Source organism: Crinia signifera, chromosome 2, assembly GCF_055691185.1.
Source record: "Crinia signifera chromosome 2, ASM5569118v1, whole genome shotgun sequence".
Lineage (NCBI taxonomy): Eukaryota > Metazoa > Chordata > Amphibia > Anura > Myobatrachidae > Crinia > Crinia signifera.
Window position 1 is genome coordinate 399,325,335 of NC_139218.1, and position 16,246 is coordinate 399,341,580.

The 16,246-nt window shown below is 52.9% G+C and overlaps 1 protein-coding gene across 2 annotated transcripts in view; it reads right to left on the reverse strand.

Moving 5' to 3' along the window:
* ARAP1 (ArfGAP with RhoGAP domain, ankyrin repeat and PH domain 1) overlaps positions 1 to 16,246 on the reverse strand; it is a 199,326-nt gene that overhangs the window by 14,014 nt on the left and 169,066 nt on the right. For both annotated transcript variants that reach the window (XM_083170539.1, XM_083170540.1), the window contains 10 exons: positions 15,076 to 15,239; positions 13,992 to 14,198; positions 13,621 to 13,726; positions 11,346 to 11,493; positions 7,962 to 8,045; positions 7,818 to 7,883; positions 5,715 to 5,832; positions 4,829 to 4,945; positions 1,539 to 1,675; positions 1,064 to 1,146 (listed from right to left, as the gene is read on the reverse strand). In XM_083170539.1, the coding sequence (XP_083026665.1) occupies positions 1,064 to 1,146; positions 1,539 to 1,675; positions 4,829 to 4,945; positions 5,715 to 5,832; positions 7,818 to 7,883; positions 7,962 to 8,045; positions 11,346 to 11,493; positions 13,621 to 13,726; positions 13,992 to 14,198; positions 15,076 to 15,239 (1,230 nt within the window). The remainder of the gene's footprint in view (positions 1 to 1,063; positions 1,147 to 1,538; positions 1,676 to 4,828; positions 4,946 to 5,714; positions 5,833 to 7,817; positions 7,884 to 7,961; positions 8,046 to 11,345; positions 11,494 to 13,620; positions 13,727 to 13,991; positions 14,199 to 15,075; positions 15,240 to 16,246) is intronic.

The window sequence follows — 16,246 nt, forward strand, 5'->3', positions numbered from 1 at the left end:
GGAGGCTGGGCAGGGAGCGGCCTCACCAAGACACCCGGGTACATGGGCACAGACACGTATGGTTCTATAACACGGTGACTGGAGGCTGGGCAGGGAGCGGCCTCACCAGGACACCCGGGTACATGGGCACAGACATGTATGGTTCTATAACACGGTGACTGGAGGCTGGGTGGGGAGCGGCCTCACCAGGACACCCGGGTACATGGGCACAGACACGTATGGTGCTATAACACGGTGACTGGAGGCTGGGCGGGGAGCGGCCTCACCAGGACACCCGGGTACATGGGCACAGACATGTATGGTTCTATAACGCGGTGACTGGAGGCTGGGCAGGGAGCGGCCTCACCAGGACACCCGGGTACATGGGCACAGACACATATGGTGCTATAACACGGTGACTGGAGGCTGGGCAGGGAGCGGCCTCACCAGGACACCCGGGTACATGGGCACAGACACGTATGGTGCTATAACACGGTGACTGGAGGCTGGGCAGGGAGCGGCCTCACCAGGACACCCGGGTACTTGGGCACAGACATGTATGGTGCTATAACACAGTGACTGGAGGCTGGGCAGGGAGCGGCCTCACCAGGACACCCGGGTACATGGGCACAGACACGTATGGTGCTATAACACGGTGACTGGAGGCTGGGCAGGGAGCGGCCTCACCAGGACACCCGGGTACATGGGCACAGACACGTATGGTGCTATAACACGGTGACTGGAGGCTGGGCAGGGAGCGGCCTCACCAGGACACCCGGGTACATGGGCACAGACACGTATGGTTCTATAACGCGGTGACTGGAGGCTGGGCAGGGAGCGGCCTCACCAGGACACCTGGGTACATGGGCACAGACACGTATGGTGCTATAACAAGGTGACTGGAGGCTGGGTGGGGAGCGGCCTCACCAGGACACCCGGGTACATGGGCACAGACATGTATGGTGCTATAACACGGTGACTGGAGGCTGGGCGGGGAGTGGCCTCACCAGGACACCCGGGTACATGGGCACAGACACATATGGGCACCTTCCTGCATTCCCTCACTGATTATACTGTAACTTACTTTGTTGGGGGTCGAATCTTCTTCTTGATGCCCAGATACAATGTCAGGTGTTTGACCGGCCATTCCTTCTCTGGCTTGTGACTCTGCATCAGAAGAGGGAAGATATTATCCTGTACACCAGCCATGTATGTACAGTATACAGCACGCCAACTCCACCCACTCCTATCTGCAGAGTATCACACTACCAGCACCACCTCCGCCCGCACCATGCATGTCCTCCGCCCACACATGCAGGTCTATCGCCCGCACCATGCAGGTCTATCGCCCGCACCATGCAGGTCCTCCACCCGCACCATGCAGGTCCTCCACCCGCACCATGCAGGTCCTCCACCCGCACCATGCAGGTCCTCCACCCGCACCATGCAGGTCCTCCACCCGCACCATGCAGGTAAGGTCTTGGTCTGTAAATAAAGAGCATTTCTGTCTACTGCGCAGAGTGGAGAATGGCGCGGTGGGTCCTGAGATCTGCACGTACCCGCACATCTCTGTACATTCGCAGCATTGTGCTGTTTAACATGAAGTAGCGTTCGGGGAAACTTGAGCCAAAGCTTAGAAGACTCTTCTCTTCCCGGAAGTTCATCACCCCGTGCTTGGAGTCTCCCTGCCGGTTCTCTAAGGAAAGAAAGAGAAAGTAAATACCTATCCCAGAGGAGGTGTACCGGTGTACCAGTGATGGGACTGTGGGTAACAGAGTAGGTGTACCGGTGTACCAGTGATGGGACTGTGGGTAACAGGGTAGGTGTACCGGTGTACCAGTGATGGGACTGTGTGTAACAGAGGAGGTGTACCGGTGTACCAGTGATGGGACTGTGAGTAACAGAGGAGGTGTACCGGTGTACCAGTGATGGGACTGGGGGTAACAGAGGAGGTGTACCGGTGTACCAGTGATGGGACTGTGGGTAACAGAGACTGGACTGGTGTACCAGAGATGGGACTGGGGGTAGAAGAGATTGGACTGGTGTACCAGCGATGGGACTGGGGGTAACAGAGACTGGACTGATGTACCAGAGATGGGACTGGGGGTAGAAGAGATTGGACTGGTGTACCAGAGATGGGACTGGGGGTAGAAGAGACTGGACCGGTGTACCAGAGATGGGACTGGGGGTAGAAGAGATTGGACTGGTGTACCAGAGATGGGACTGGGGGTAGAAGAGACTGGACCGGTGTACCAGAGATGGGACTGGGGGTAGAAGAGATTGGACTGGTGTACCAGAGATGGGACTGGGGGTAACAGAGACTGGACTGGTGTACCAGAGATGGGACTGGGGGTAACAGAGACTGGACTGGTGTACCAGAGATGGGACTGGGGGTAACAGAGACTGGACTGGTGTACCAGTGATGGGACTGGGGGTAACAGAGACTGGACTGGTGTACCAGTGATGGGACTGGGGGTAACAGAGACTGGACCGGTGTACCAGAGATGGGACTGGGGGTAACAGAGACTGGACCGGTGTACCAGAGATGGGACTGGGGGTAACAGAGACTGGACTGGTGTACCAGTGATGGGACTGGGGGTAACAGAGACTGGACCGGTGTACCAGAGATGGGACTGGGGGTAACAGAGACTGGACCGGTGTACCAGAGATGGGACTGGGGGTAACAGAGACTTGACCAGTGTACCAGAGATGGGACTGGGGGTAGAAGAGAATGGACAGGTGTACCAGAGATGGGACTGGGGGTAACAGAGACTGGACTGGTGTACCAGAGATGGGACTGGTGTACCAGAGATGGGACTGGGGGTAACAGAGACTGGACCGGTGTACCAGAGATGGGACTGGGGGTAACAGAGACTGGACTGGTGTACCAGAGATGGGACTGGGGGTAACAGAGACTGGACCGGTGTACCAGAGATGGGACTGGGGGTAACAGAGACTGGACCGGTGTACCAGAGATGGGACTGGGGGTAGAAGAGACTGGACTGGTGTACCAGAGATGGGACTGGGGGAACAGAGACTGGACTGGTGTACCAGAGATGGGACTGGTGTACCAGCGATGGGACTGGGGGTAACAGAGACTGGACTGGTGTACCAGAGATGGGACTGGGGGTAACAGAGACTGGACTGGTGTACCAGAGATGGGACTGGGGGTAACAGAGACTAGACTGGTGTACCAGAGATGGGACTGGGGGTAACAGAGACTGGACTGGTGTACCAGAGATGGGACTGGTGTACCAGCGATGGGACTGGGGGTAACAGAGACTGGACTGGTGTACCAGAGATGGGACTGGGGGTAACAGAGACTGGACTGGTGTACCAGAGATGGGACTGGGGGTAACAGAGACTAGACTGGTGTACCAGAGATGGGACTGGGGGTAACAGAGACTGGACCGGTGTACCAGAGATGGGACTGGGGGTAACAGAGACTGGACCGGTGTACCAGAGATGGGACTGGGGGTAACAGAGACTTGACCAGTGTACCAGAGATGGGACTGGGGGTAGAAGAGAATGGACAGGTGTACCAGAGATGGGACTGGGGGTAACAGAGACTGGACTGGTGTACCAGAGATGGGACTGGTGTACCAGAGATGGGACTGGGGGTAACAGAGACTGGACCGGTGTACCAGAGATGGGACTGGGGGTAACAGAGACTGGACTGGTGTACCAGAGATGGGACTGGGGGTAACAGAGACTGGACCGGTGTACCAGAGATGGGACTGGGGGTAACAGAGACTGGACCGGTGTACCAGAGATGGGACTGGGGGTAGAAGAGACTGGACTGGTGTACCAGAGATGGGACTGGGGGAACAGAGACTGGACTGGTGTACCAGAGATGGGACTGGTGTACCAGCGATGGGACTGGGGGTAACAGAGACTGGACTGGTGTACCAGAGATGGGACTGGGGGTAACAGAGACTGGACTGGTGTACCAGAGATGGGACTGGGGGTAACAGAGACTAGACTGGTGTACCAGCGATGGGACTGGGGGTAACAGAGACTGGACCGGTGTACCAGAGATGGGACTGGGGGTAGAAGAGACTGGACTGGTGTACCAGAGATGGGACTGGGGGAACAGAGACTGGACTGGTGTACCAGAGATGGGACTGGTGTACCAGCGATGGGACTGGGGGTAACAGAGACTGGACTGGTGTACCAGAGATGGGACTGGGGGTAACAGAGACTAGACTGGTGTACCAGAGATGGGACTGGGGGTAACAGAGACTGGACTGGTGTACCAGAGATGGGACTGGGGGTAACAGAGACTGGACTGGTGTACCAGCGATGGGACTGGGGGTAACAGAGACTGGACCGGTGTACCAGAGATGGGACTGGGGGTAACAGAGACTGGACCGGTGTACCAGTGATGGGACTGGGGGTAACAGAGACTAGACCGGTGTACCAGAGATGGGACTGGGGGTAACAGATACTGCACTGGGGGTAATAGAGAAAGTTTTCCCGTTGTGTATAATTGATGAATTCTGAGTACAGCAGTAAATCCCCCCCATACATTCCCTATAATGTCAGAGGTAGGACACAGAACACAGTACTGCATGTTGTAGTTATTTGTGACAACGTCATTGTGATGGATCCGCCTGAGAGTATCCCATGACCTATGTCACAGGAAGTCATGTGACCTACTGTATGGAACAGGAAGTCATGTGACCTACAGTATGGGACAGGAAGTCATGTGACCTACTGTATGGGACAGGAAGTCATGTGACCTACTGTACTGTATGGAACAGGAAGTCATGTGACCTACTGTATGGGACAGGAAGTCATGTGACCTACTGTACTGTATGTGACAGGAAGTCGGTCAGCGACTACTTACTGATATAATGCAGCATGCCATCCATGTGTAGGTCTTTCTTCACTACTAGGTGACTCTCTTTGGTGCCCTCAGAGTGGTAGATGGGCAGGACTTTCTCCGAGAAGTGTAGGGGGCGCTCTGTGAGGAGACAGCAGGGAACACAACGCAAACAATAAAATACCAGGGCGCCTACATGGGTATGGAACGATAGGTCACAAGTTTTAGGTCAACCGACATTAGGATGGCTACTATTGGTCAATAGGCGTAGACGCACATGAAAAAGGTCGACAGCATGAGGTCGACAGGGTCAAAAGGTCAAAGTGCAACAGGTCCACATGAAAAAGGTCACCATGTTTTATTTTTTTGTTACGTTTGTTTTTGTGTATCTATATAGATGTAGGTCGACATGGACGCCGTATAAGTGAACTCGCTGCGCTCGGTACATTATTATATTCCCCCTCCACATCCACTGGTAAACTATGAAAAAGACCTTCTCGCACCATACTACATTTGGTGTCGTTTGTGCATTTTCTCAGAAATTGCGTCGTACTCCCGTTGCTAAGCAGTTAAGACACACAAGCAGAAGCTGCTGATTAAAATGTTACCCAGAAGGTCTATAATCTTTGTGGGACTGAGGCTATACATGCGTAGGACATATTGTACTCTGTAACATTCCATTCCGTATGCAGATACAGCCGCGGTCCCACACATGATAACCTGTAGGAATGCTAACAGTCATTGTAATCAGCAGAAGCTGCTTGTGCATCTTATTTGCATGCGTATTGAATTGAGGCTAGATGTATAGGGACACATCTGTAGGTACAAACCAAGCTTAGTGACTGATATAGAAATCGTACAGCACCCGAAGCCGCCCTGGGCAGCAGGCACTTACCATCAGCTCACCTACCTATCTCCTCTGAGTCATCCAGCTGGTAGCAGCTCCAGTAATCGCCGTCCTTTACACGGATATTCCGCCTCTCCAGCAGCGTCTCCGCCAGCTCCTGCGCTGTCATAGTCACAGCGATCTGATGGACAAAGAACAACAACAATGGGTTTAATTGACAATCGCAGCGATCGTAAAGCTAATGATTGGTAAATAGACCAGGTCGACACACCAGCGTACAGTACAGGGCAGCTATAAGTAAAATGCTACATTGGAAAGAACAGCCCATAGGGACATATCAGAGGTAGGTAGACACATTTGCGCTATTAGCGATGTATCAGATGTAGGTAGTCACATGGGTGCTGTTAGTGATGTATCAGGGGTAGGTAGTCACATGGGCATTATTATTAGAGGTAGGTAGTCACATGGGCACTATTATTAGAGGTAGGTAATCACATGGGCACTATTATTAGAGGTAGGTAGTCACATGGGCGGGTATTATTAGAGGTAGGTAGTCACATGGACACTATTATTAGAGGTAGGTAGTCACATGGGCACTATTAGAGGTAGGTAGTCACGAGGGCACTATTATTAGAGGTAGGTAGTCACGTGGACACTATTATTAGAGGTAGTTAGTCACATGGGCACTATTATTAGAGGTAGGCAGTCACATGGGCACTATTAGTGATGTATCAGAGGTAGGTAGTCACGTGGGCACTATTATTAGAGGTAGGTACTCACATGGACATTATTATTAGAGGTAGTCACATGGGCACTATTATTAGAGGTAGGTAGTCACATGGACGGTATTATTAGAGGTAGGTAGTCACATGGGCACTATTATTAGAGTTAGGTAGTCACATGGGCACTATTATTAGAGGTAGGCAGTCACATGGGCACTATTATTAGAGGTAGGTAGTCACATGGGCACTATTATTAGAGGAAGGTAGTCACGTGGGCACTATTATTAGAGGTAGGTAGTCACGTGGGCGTTATTAGAGGTAGGTAGTCACATGGGCACTATTATTAGAGGTAGGTAGTCACATGGGCACTATTATTAGAGGTAGGTAGTCACGTGGGCACTATTATTAGAGGTAGGTAGTCACACGGGCACTGATATTAGAGGTAGGTACTCACGTGGGCGTTATTATTAGGAGGTAGGTAGTCACATGGGCACTATTATTAGAGGTAGGTAGTCACGTGGGCACTATTATTAGAGGTAGGTAGTCACATGGGCGGTATTATTAGAGGTAGGTAGTCACACAGGCACTATTATTAGAAGTAGGTAGTCACACGGGCACTGCTTTTAGAGGTAGGTAGTCACGTGGTCAGTATTATTAGAGGAAGGTAGTCACATGGGCACTGTTATTAGAGGTAGGTACTCACGTGGGTGTTATTATTAGAGGTAGCTACTCACGTGGGCGTTATTATTAGAGGTAGGTAGTCACGTGGGCGGTATTATTAGAGGTAGGTAGTCACGTGGGCGTTATTAGAGGTAAGTAGTCACATGGGCACTATTATTAGAGGTAGGTAGTCACGTGGGCACTATTATTAGAGGTAGGTAGTCACATGGGTGGTATTATTAGAGGTAGGTAGCCACATGGGCACTATTATTAGAGGTAGGTAGTCACATGGGCGGTATTATTAGAGGAAGGAAGCCACATTGGCACTATTATTAGAGGTAGGTAGTCACGTGGGTGGTATTATTAGAGGTAGGTAGTCACATGGGCACTATTATTAGAGGTAGGTAGTCACACGGGCACTATTATTAGAGGTAGGTACTCACATGGGCACTATTATTAGAGGTAGGTAGTCACACGGGCACTATTATTAGAGGTAGGTAGCCACATGGGCACTATTATTAGAGGTAGGTACTCACATGGGCGGTATTATTAGAGGTAGGTACTCACATGGGCGGTATTATTAGAGATAGGTAGTCACATGGGCGGTATTATTAGAGGTAGGTAGCCACACGGGCACTATTATTAGAGGTAGGTAGTCACGTGGGTGGTATTATTAGAGGTAGGTAGTCACATGGGTGGTATTATTAGAGGTAGGTAGTCACATGGGCGGTATCATTAGAGGTAGGTAGTCACGTGGGCACTATTATTAGAGGTAGGTACTCACATGCACGCTCTGCTCACACTCCGGGTTCTTCTCCATGAGGTAGACGGGGCAAATGAAGTGTCGGCCCTGTGTAAACAAGAAATGGGGTCAGATTGGGGTGTGACAATAACCTGGGCACCGCACCTGCGCCCGGCAGCGTCTCACCCTGTGGTTGATCTGGTTCACATTCCGCTTTTCCATGATGGTTGAGGCGATAACCAGCTGCTTCTGCAGATCCTGACTGTCCACCTGGTGGGGGAGACATAGCGGAGACAGCAGTGACCAGGAGGCGGGACATAAGGCCGAGACATCTACAGCGTGGAACCGTGCACGTGGCGTGGACATACAGAGGAAGGTGGGACATAAGGCCGAGGCATCTACAGGGTGGAATCCTGCACGTGGAACATAAGATGAGGCATCTACAGCGTGGAACCGTGCACGTGGGACATACAGAGGAAGGTGGGACATAAGACCGAGGCATCTACAGCGTGAAATCCTGCATGTGGGACATACAGAGAAAGGTGGGACATAAGACCGAGGCATCTACAGCGTGGAACCGTGCACGTGGCGTGGACATACAGAGGAAGGTGGGACATAAGGCAGAGGCATCTACAGCGTGGAACCGTGCACATGGCGTGGACATACAGAGGAAGGTGGGACATAAGACCGAGGCATCTACAGCGTGGAATCCTGCACGTGGGACATACAGAGGAAGGTGGGACATAAGACCGAGGCATCTACAGCGTGGAACCGTGCACGTGGCGTGGACATACAGAGGAAGGTGGGACATAAGGCAGAGGCATCTACAGCGTGGAACCGTGCACATGGCGTGGACATACGGAGGAAGGCGGGACATAAGACCGAGGCATCTACAGCGTGGAATCCTGCACGTGGGACATACAGAGGAAGGTGGGACATAAGACTGAGGCATCTACAGCGTGGAATCCTGCACGTGGGACATACAGAGGCAGGTGGGACATAAGACCGAGGCATCTACAGCGTGGAATCGTGCATGTGGCGTGGACATACAGAGGAAGGTGGGCCATAAGACCGAGGCATCTACAGCGTGGAACCGTGCACGTGGCGTGGACATACAGAGGAAGGTGGGACATAAGACCGAGGCATCTACAGCGTGGAACCGTGCACGTGGCATGGACATACAGAGGAAGGTGGGACATTAGGCCGAGGCATCTACAGCGTGGTATCCTGCACGTGGCGTGGACATACAGAGGATGGTGGGACATAAGGCAGAGGCATCTATAGCGTGGAATCAGGCACGTGGAACATAAGACCGAGGCATCTACAGCGTGGAACCGTGCACGTGGCGTGGACATACAGAGGAAGGTGTGACAGCCTGGAGTACCGGAACCTAGAAATGGTACCGCACACATGTCAGATCCACACAAAAGGGCCGATTCAGACCTGCTCACTGGGCTGCAGGTTTTCGGAGCCCAGCGAGGAGGTAAAGGCCGCCAGCTCAAATCTCGCCCATTTGCACGGTTGGAAATGCGCTCACAGGTGTGCACAAAGGGAAATTCATTCAGAATCACTCATCATCTAATGGGTTCCCCAATGTTCTAGACTGTAAAGTCCGTGGGGTGAAGGAGCTCGCTGATGACGTTGCAGGACTCCTGAGTTTTATGGGGCACCCAGAAAATGCTGTGTTACCGCCCCTAAACGGCCGCAGGGTGTCATAATCGCTATCCTTCGCTGACTTATCTTCGCACAGACTGCTCGCACATGCATACAGCACCCCATGTGCATGCACGGTCATCATGCTGCGAATGCGCAGCACAGCGAACCGATCTGAATCGAGCCCAATGAGCGCAGGGTCCGCCCTCCCTCTCTTGCAGACCAATACATCGCCCAGCGCCCCCTACCTGCATAGCGCCCCCTGTCTGCATAGCGCCCCCTGTCTGCATAGCGCCCCCTATCTGTATAGCGCCCCCTGTCTGCATAGCGCCCCCTGTCTGCATAGCGCCCCCTGTCTGCATAGCGCCCCCTGTCTGCATAGCGCCCCCTGTCTGCATAGCGCCCCCTGTCTGCATAGCGCCCCCTGTCTGCATAGCGCCCCCTGTCTGCATAGCGCCCCCTACCTGTATAGCGCCCCCTACCTGTATAGCGCCCCCTATCTGTATAGCGCCCCCTATATCTGTATAGCGCCCCCTATCTGTACAGCGCCCCCTATCTGTACAGCGCCCCCTATCTGTACAGCGCCCCCCTATCTGTATAGCGCCCCCTATCTGTATAGCGCCCCCTGTCTGCATAGCGCCCCCTACCTGTATAGCGCCCCCTACCTGTATAGCGCCCCCTATCTGTATAGCGCCCCCCTACCTGTATAACGCCCCCTATCTGTATAGCGTCCCCTATCTGTATAGCGCCCCCTATCTGTATAGCGCCCCCTACCTGTATAGCGCCCCCTACCTGTATAGCGCCCCCTATCTGTATAGCGCCCCCCTACCTGTATAACGCCCCCTATCTGTATAGCGTCCCCTATCTGTATAGCGCCCCCTATCTGTATAGCGCCCCCTATCTGTATAGCGCCCCCCTACCTGTATAACGCCCCCTATCTGCATAGCGCCCCCTACCTGTATAGCGCCCCCTACCTGTATAGCGCCCCCTATCTGTATAGCGCCCCCCTACCTGTATAACGCCCCCTATCTGTATAGCGTCCCCTATCTGTATAGCGCCCCCTATCTGTATAGCGCCCCCTATCTGTATAGCGCCCCCTATCTGTATAGCGCCCCCTATCTGTATAGCGCCCCCTATCTGTATAGCGCCCCCTATCTGTATAGCGCCCCCTATCTGTATAGCGCCCCCTATCTGTATAGCGCCCCCTATCTGTATAGCGCCCCCTATCTGTATAGCGCCCCCTATCTGTATAGCGCCCCCTATCTGTATAGCGCCCCCTACCTGAATAGCGCCCCCTATCTGCATAACGCCCCCTATCTGCATAGCGCCCCCTATCTGCATAGCGCCCCCTATCTGCATAGCGCCCCCTATCTGCATAGCGCCCCCTATCTGTATAGCGCCCCCTATCTGTATAGCGCCCCCTATCTGTATTCCGCCCCCTATCTGTATAGCGCCCCCTATCTGTATAGCGCCCCCTACCTGTATAGCGCCCCCTACCTGTATAGCGCCCCCTATCTGTATAGCGCCCCCTATCTGTATTCCGCCCCCTATCTGTATAGCGCCCCCTATCTGTATAGCGCCCCCTATCTGTATAGCGCCCCCTACCTGTATAGCGCCCCCTATCTGTATTCCGCCCCCTATCTGCATAGCGCCCCCTATCTGCATAGCGCCCCCTATCTGTATAGCGCCCCCTATCTGTACAGCGCCCCCTATCTGTATAGCGCCCCCTATCTGTATAGCGCCCTATATCCAGTGTACATGACTCCGCCCCTCCTCCCACCTCATACTGTGTTCCCCAAGGACCCTGATCCTCCACACCAAGTATTCCTCTCTATTACGCTGTACGCCACGGTGTTGGCATCGTTCTGTGGGGTACACAGGACATCCTGGCACGAGGCGGGTGTAATGAGATCTTACACTGAATATGGGCTGGTAGAAGGAGATGAGGTCCTCCACCACGCGGCCGGGCTTGTAGTTCTTTCCATCCATCTGGAAGAGCGTGGGGCCAAACACTATGGCCAGATTGTGAATGTTCATTTGGTTGACGTTCGAAAAGTGCTGAATACTAAAACAGGAGAGAGCGAGAGACAGTCACGTGTGCTGTGCGACAGCCTGGGCATGAGACACCTTGTGTGCTGTGCGACAGCCTGGGCATGAGACACCTTGTGTGCTGTGCGACAGCCTGGGCATGAGACACCTTGTGTGCTGTGCGACAGCCTGGGCATGAGACACCTTGTGTGCTGTGCGACAGTCTGGGCATGAGACACCTTGTGTGCTGTGCGACAGCCTGGGCATGAGACACCTTGTGTGCTGTGCGACAGCCTGGGCATGAGACACCTTGTGTGCTGTGCGACAGCCTGGGCATGAGACACCTTGTGTACAGTGTGACGGTCTGGGCATGAGACACCTTGTGTACAGTGTGACGGCCAGGGCATGAGACACCTTGTGTACAGTGTGACAGTCTGGGCATGAGACACCTTGTGTACAGTTAGATGGTCTGGGCATGCGACACCTTGTGTACAGTGTGACGGTCTGGGCATGAGACACCTTGTGTGCTGTGAGACAGCCTGGGCATGAGACACCTTGTGTACAGTGCGACAGCCTGGGAATGAGACACCTTGTGTGCTGTGAGACAGCCTGGGCATGAGACACCTTGTGTACAGTGTGACAGCCTGGGCATGAGACACCTTGTGTACAGTGTGACGGTCTGGGCATGAGACACCTTGTGTACAGTGTGACGGCCTGGGCATGAGACACCTTGTGTGCTGTGTGACAGCCTGGGCATGAGACACCTTGTGTACAGTGTGACGGTCTGGGCATAAGACACCTTGTGTACAGTGTGACAGTCTGGGCATGAGACACCTTGTGTACAGTGTGACGGTCTGGGCATGAGACACCTTGTGTACAGTGCGACAGCCTGGGCATGAGACACCTTGTGTACAGTGCGACAGCCTGGGCATGAGACACCTTGTGTACAGTGCGACAGCCTGGGCATGAGACACCTTGTGTACAGTGTGACAGTCTGGGCATGAGACACCTTGTGTACAGTGTGACGGTCTGGGCATGAGACACCTTGTGTACAGTGTGACGGTCTGGGCATGAGACACCTTGTGTACAGTGTGACAGTCTGGGCATGAGACACCTTGTGTACAGTGTGACAGTCTGGGCATGAGACACCTTGTGTGCTGTGCGACAGCCTGGGCATGAGACACCTTGTGTACAGTGCGACAGTCTGGGCATGAGACACCTTGTGTACAGTGCGACAGTCTGGGCATGAGACACCTTGTGTACAGTGTGACGGCCTGGGCATGAGACACCTTGTGTACAGTGCGACAGTCTGGGCATGAGACACCTTGTGTACAGTGTGACAGTCTGGGCATGAGACACCTTGTGTACAGTGCGACAGCCTGGGCATGAGACACCTTGTGTACAGTGTGACAGTCTGGGCATGAGACACCTTGTGTACAGTGCGACAGTCTGGGCATGAGACACCTTGTGTACAGTGTGACAGTCTGGGCATGAGACACCTTGTGTACAGTGCGACAGCCTGGGCATGAGACACCTTGTGTACAGTGTGACAGTCTGGGCATGAGACACCTTGTGTACAGTGTGACAGTCTGGGCATGAGACACCTTGTGTACAGTGTGACAGTCTGGGCTTGAGACACCTTGTGTACAGTGTGACGGTCTGGGCATGAGACACCTTGTGTACAGTGCGACAGCCTGGGCATGAGACACCTTGTGTACAGTGTGACAGCCAGGGCATGAGACACCTTGTGTACAGTGTGACGGTCTGGGCATGAGACACCTTGTGTACAGTGTGACAGTCTGGGCATGAGACACCTTGTGTACAGTGTGACGGTCTGGGCATGAGACATCTTGTGTACAGTGTGACGGTCTGGGCATGAGACACCTTGTGTACAGTGTGACAGTCTGGGCATGAGACACCTTGTGTACAGTGTGACAGTCTGGGCATGAGACACCTTGTGTACAGTGTGACAGTCTGGGCATGAGACACCTTGTGTACAGTGTGACGGCCAGGGCATGAGACACCGTGCGTACTGTGTGACGGCCAGGGAATGAGACATCATGTGTATTAGCCTCAGATGAGACATCTCCGTGTGATGCGTGTTGGCCTGGACACGAGACACCGTGCTAGACATGAGACAGCACATATCAGGCACAATACTCACCAGTGTAGGTGACCGATTAGTGCTTTGAGTGTGGCTCTGTTTACAGGTGGAAGGATCTGCAGCAGCTCCTGGTACATCCGTATTCTCTCACTGTCGTCCTCTGTGCCTGGAGAAGAGAAGCCAGATGCTGATACATGCCTCTATAAACGTATCTGCATGTGCACAAGTCTGTCATTGTGTTATTGGAGCGACATAGTGCTGTACTACTGATCCACAGAAAAGTGCATGCACATCCCTAAGAATAACGGTATCTCTTCAATAGGGTGCAAAGTTGTCCACTAGATTCCAGTGTTTTCCAAGGACTTTGCAGCCATCTGAAATGATACATTTAGCGGCACACACAGTAATAGCAGCAGCTCCGCTGGTCTCACCTGTTACATGTAACCACCGCATGCAGTGCTCTGCGAATACTCCCTCCCCGATGCCTCTGAAGAACCTCTTTAGGGCATCAGAAACATTGTCCACGTGTTCCTCTTCCTTCAGAACCACGCTCCGCGCGTCTTTCTTTAACGCTTCCAGCAGACTTGTGATCTTAGAGTTCTGCCCATTCTTCCTGTAGATCCCTTCAGATCCCACCCCTGCAAGACATATCACATCCGCCGTCAGTTCTTCTATGACACAGGTGGTCCAGCTGCTGTGGAACTACACATCTCAGCATGCCCAGTCACAGTTTTGCTCTGAAACTAGCTCAAACTGTGGTAGGGCATGCTGGGAAGTGTAGTACCACAACAGCTGGGGGCCCACGTTGGATCCCCCTCTCCCCAAGGACTGGACAGGTATTTCCAGCTCCACAGTATTGGAACAATGATTATGCAGGTGATTATTGGTGCGGTGTAGGTGCAGAATCAGGTTTGTGCTTCTCAAAGTCAATTTTGAGTTTTACTAAATGTTAATAATATTCTCATCTAATTAAGTTCAACCTGTTTGGAATGACGACCTCACAAGAGGGTCTTCACGCAGCACTATTATTACCATTGTGGATTTGATTAATTAGACGTAAGGCTTGCAATCCCCTACTTAATAGATGCTTTAATTACATTAGCGCTGTTTTTATCTATGCTTAATTCCTTCATTACGCGGTGCCCAGTGCGGCTCAGATGTAGGGGAGGTGTGAGGCAGGAAATAACGTGTGCCTCCTGCCTCAGTAAGGCCCTGTAGAGTGTAATGAAACTACTAAGTGCCCCCCACCCCTACCTGAAATAATCCCTAGTTAAGATTACAGAAGACCCATCACACATGTGTTAAAGGGCGCGTCAGACGCTGATCTGATATTCAGCATTTTGAAGATTGATTGTAAAACGGTTGTCACTGCGCAGCATTTAACAATGGAAAACCGTAATGTGAAACCCCTGTGGCGGTCTTACTCTGAGAAGAGCGCCTCCCTGCTGGAGGATGTGGGTAGTACGTACAGAAGGTGGATGCATCCTGCGCAGTCACCCCATACTCCATATTTACCAAATCGAGAAATGTGATCAATGCACTTCTCCACAATGCAGGGGACATCGGACACGGTCAGCTGCTGCTCCGAGAGGGTGTCACCTGACGTACTGCTCGTCTTCTGGATGGCCCCGACCCAGCCTGAGAAATCCAGCTTCCTCTCTGCCAGGATGTACGTTATCCTACACGTGGAATCAGAGTCACATTGCAGGTACATTAGTTGGTTTCATTTTTTTTTCTACGTTTTAACAGTAGCTATGTTCGTCCCGTGCTGTCCTAAAGTGTAATACTGTGCAGGTTCCCTACCCAATTCCATCCCACTATTACGCCGAATATCACCTATCATCGTGTCCTCCCTATGACCATCGTGTCATCTCTCTGACCATCGTGTCCTCCCTCTGACCATCGTGTCCTCCCTCTGACCATCGTGTCCTCCCTCTGACCATCGTGTCCTCCCTATGACCACCGTGTCCTCCCTCTGACCATCGTGTCCTCCCTCTGACCATCGTGTCATCTCTCTGACCATCGTGTCCTCCCTCTGACCATCGTGTCCTCCCTCTGACCATCGTGTCATCTCTCTGACCATCGTGTCCTCCCTCTGACCATCGTGTCCTCCCTCTGACCATCGTGTCCTCCCTCTGACCATCGTGTCATCTCTCTGACCATCGTGTCCTCCCTCTGACCATCGTGTCATCACTCTGACCATCGTGTCCTCCTTATGACCATCGTGTCCTCCCTATGACCATCGTGTCCTCCCTATGACCATCGTGTCCTCCCTATGACCATCGTGTCCTCCCTATGACCATCGTGTCCTCCCTCTGACCATCGTGTCCTCCCTCTGACCATCGTGTCCTCCCTATGACCATCGTGTCCTCCCTATGACCATCATGTCCTCCCTATGACCATCGTGTCCTCCCTCTGACCATCGTGTCCTCCCTATGACCATCGTGTCCTCCCTATGACCATCGTGTCCTCCCTATGACCATCGTGTCCTCCCTATGACCATCGTGTCCTCCCTATGACCACCATGTCATCTGTCTTCTCTCCGACCACCAATATCATCTCTCCAACCACCAATATCATCTCTCCGACCACCAATATCATCTCTCCGACCACCAATATCATCTCTCCGACCACCAATATCATCTCTCCGACCACCAATATCATCTCTCCGACCACCAATATCATC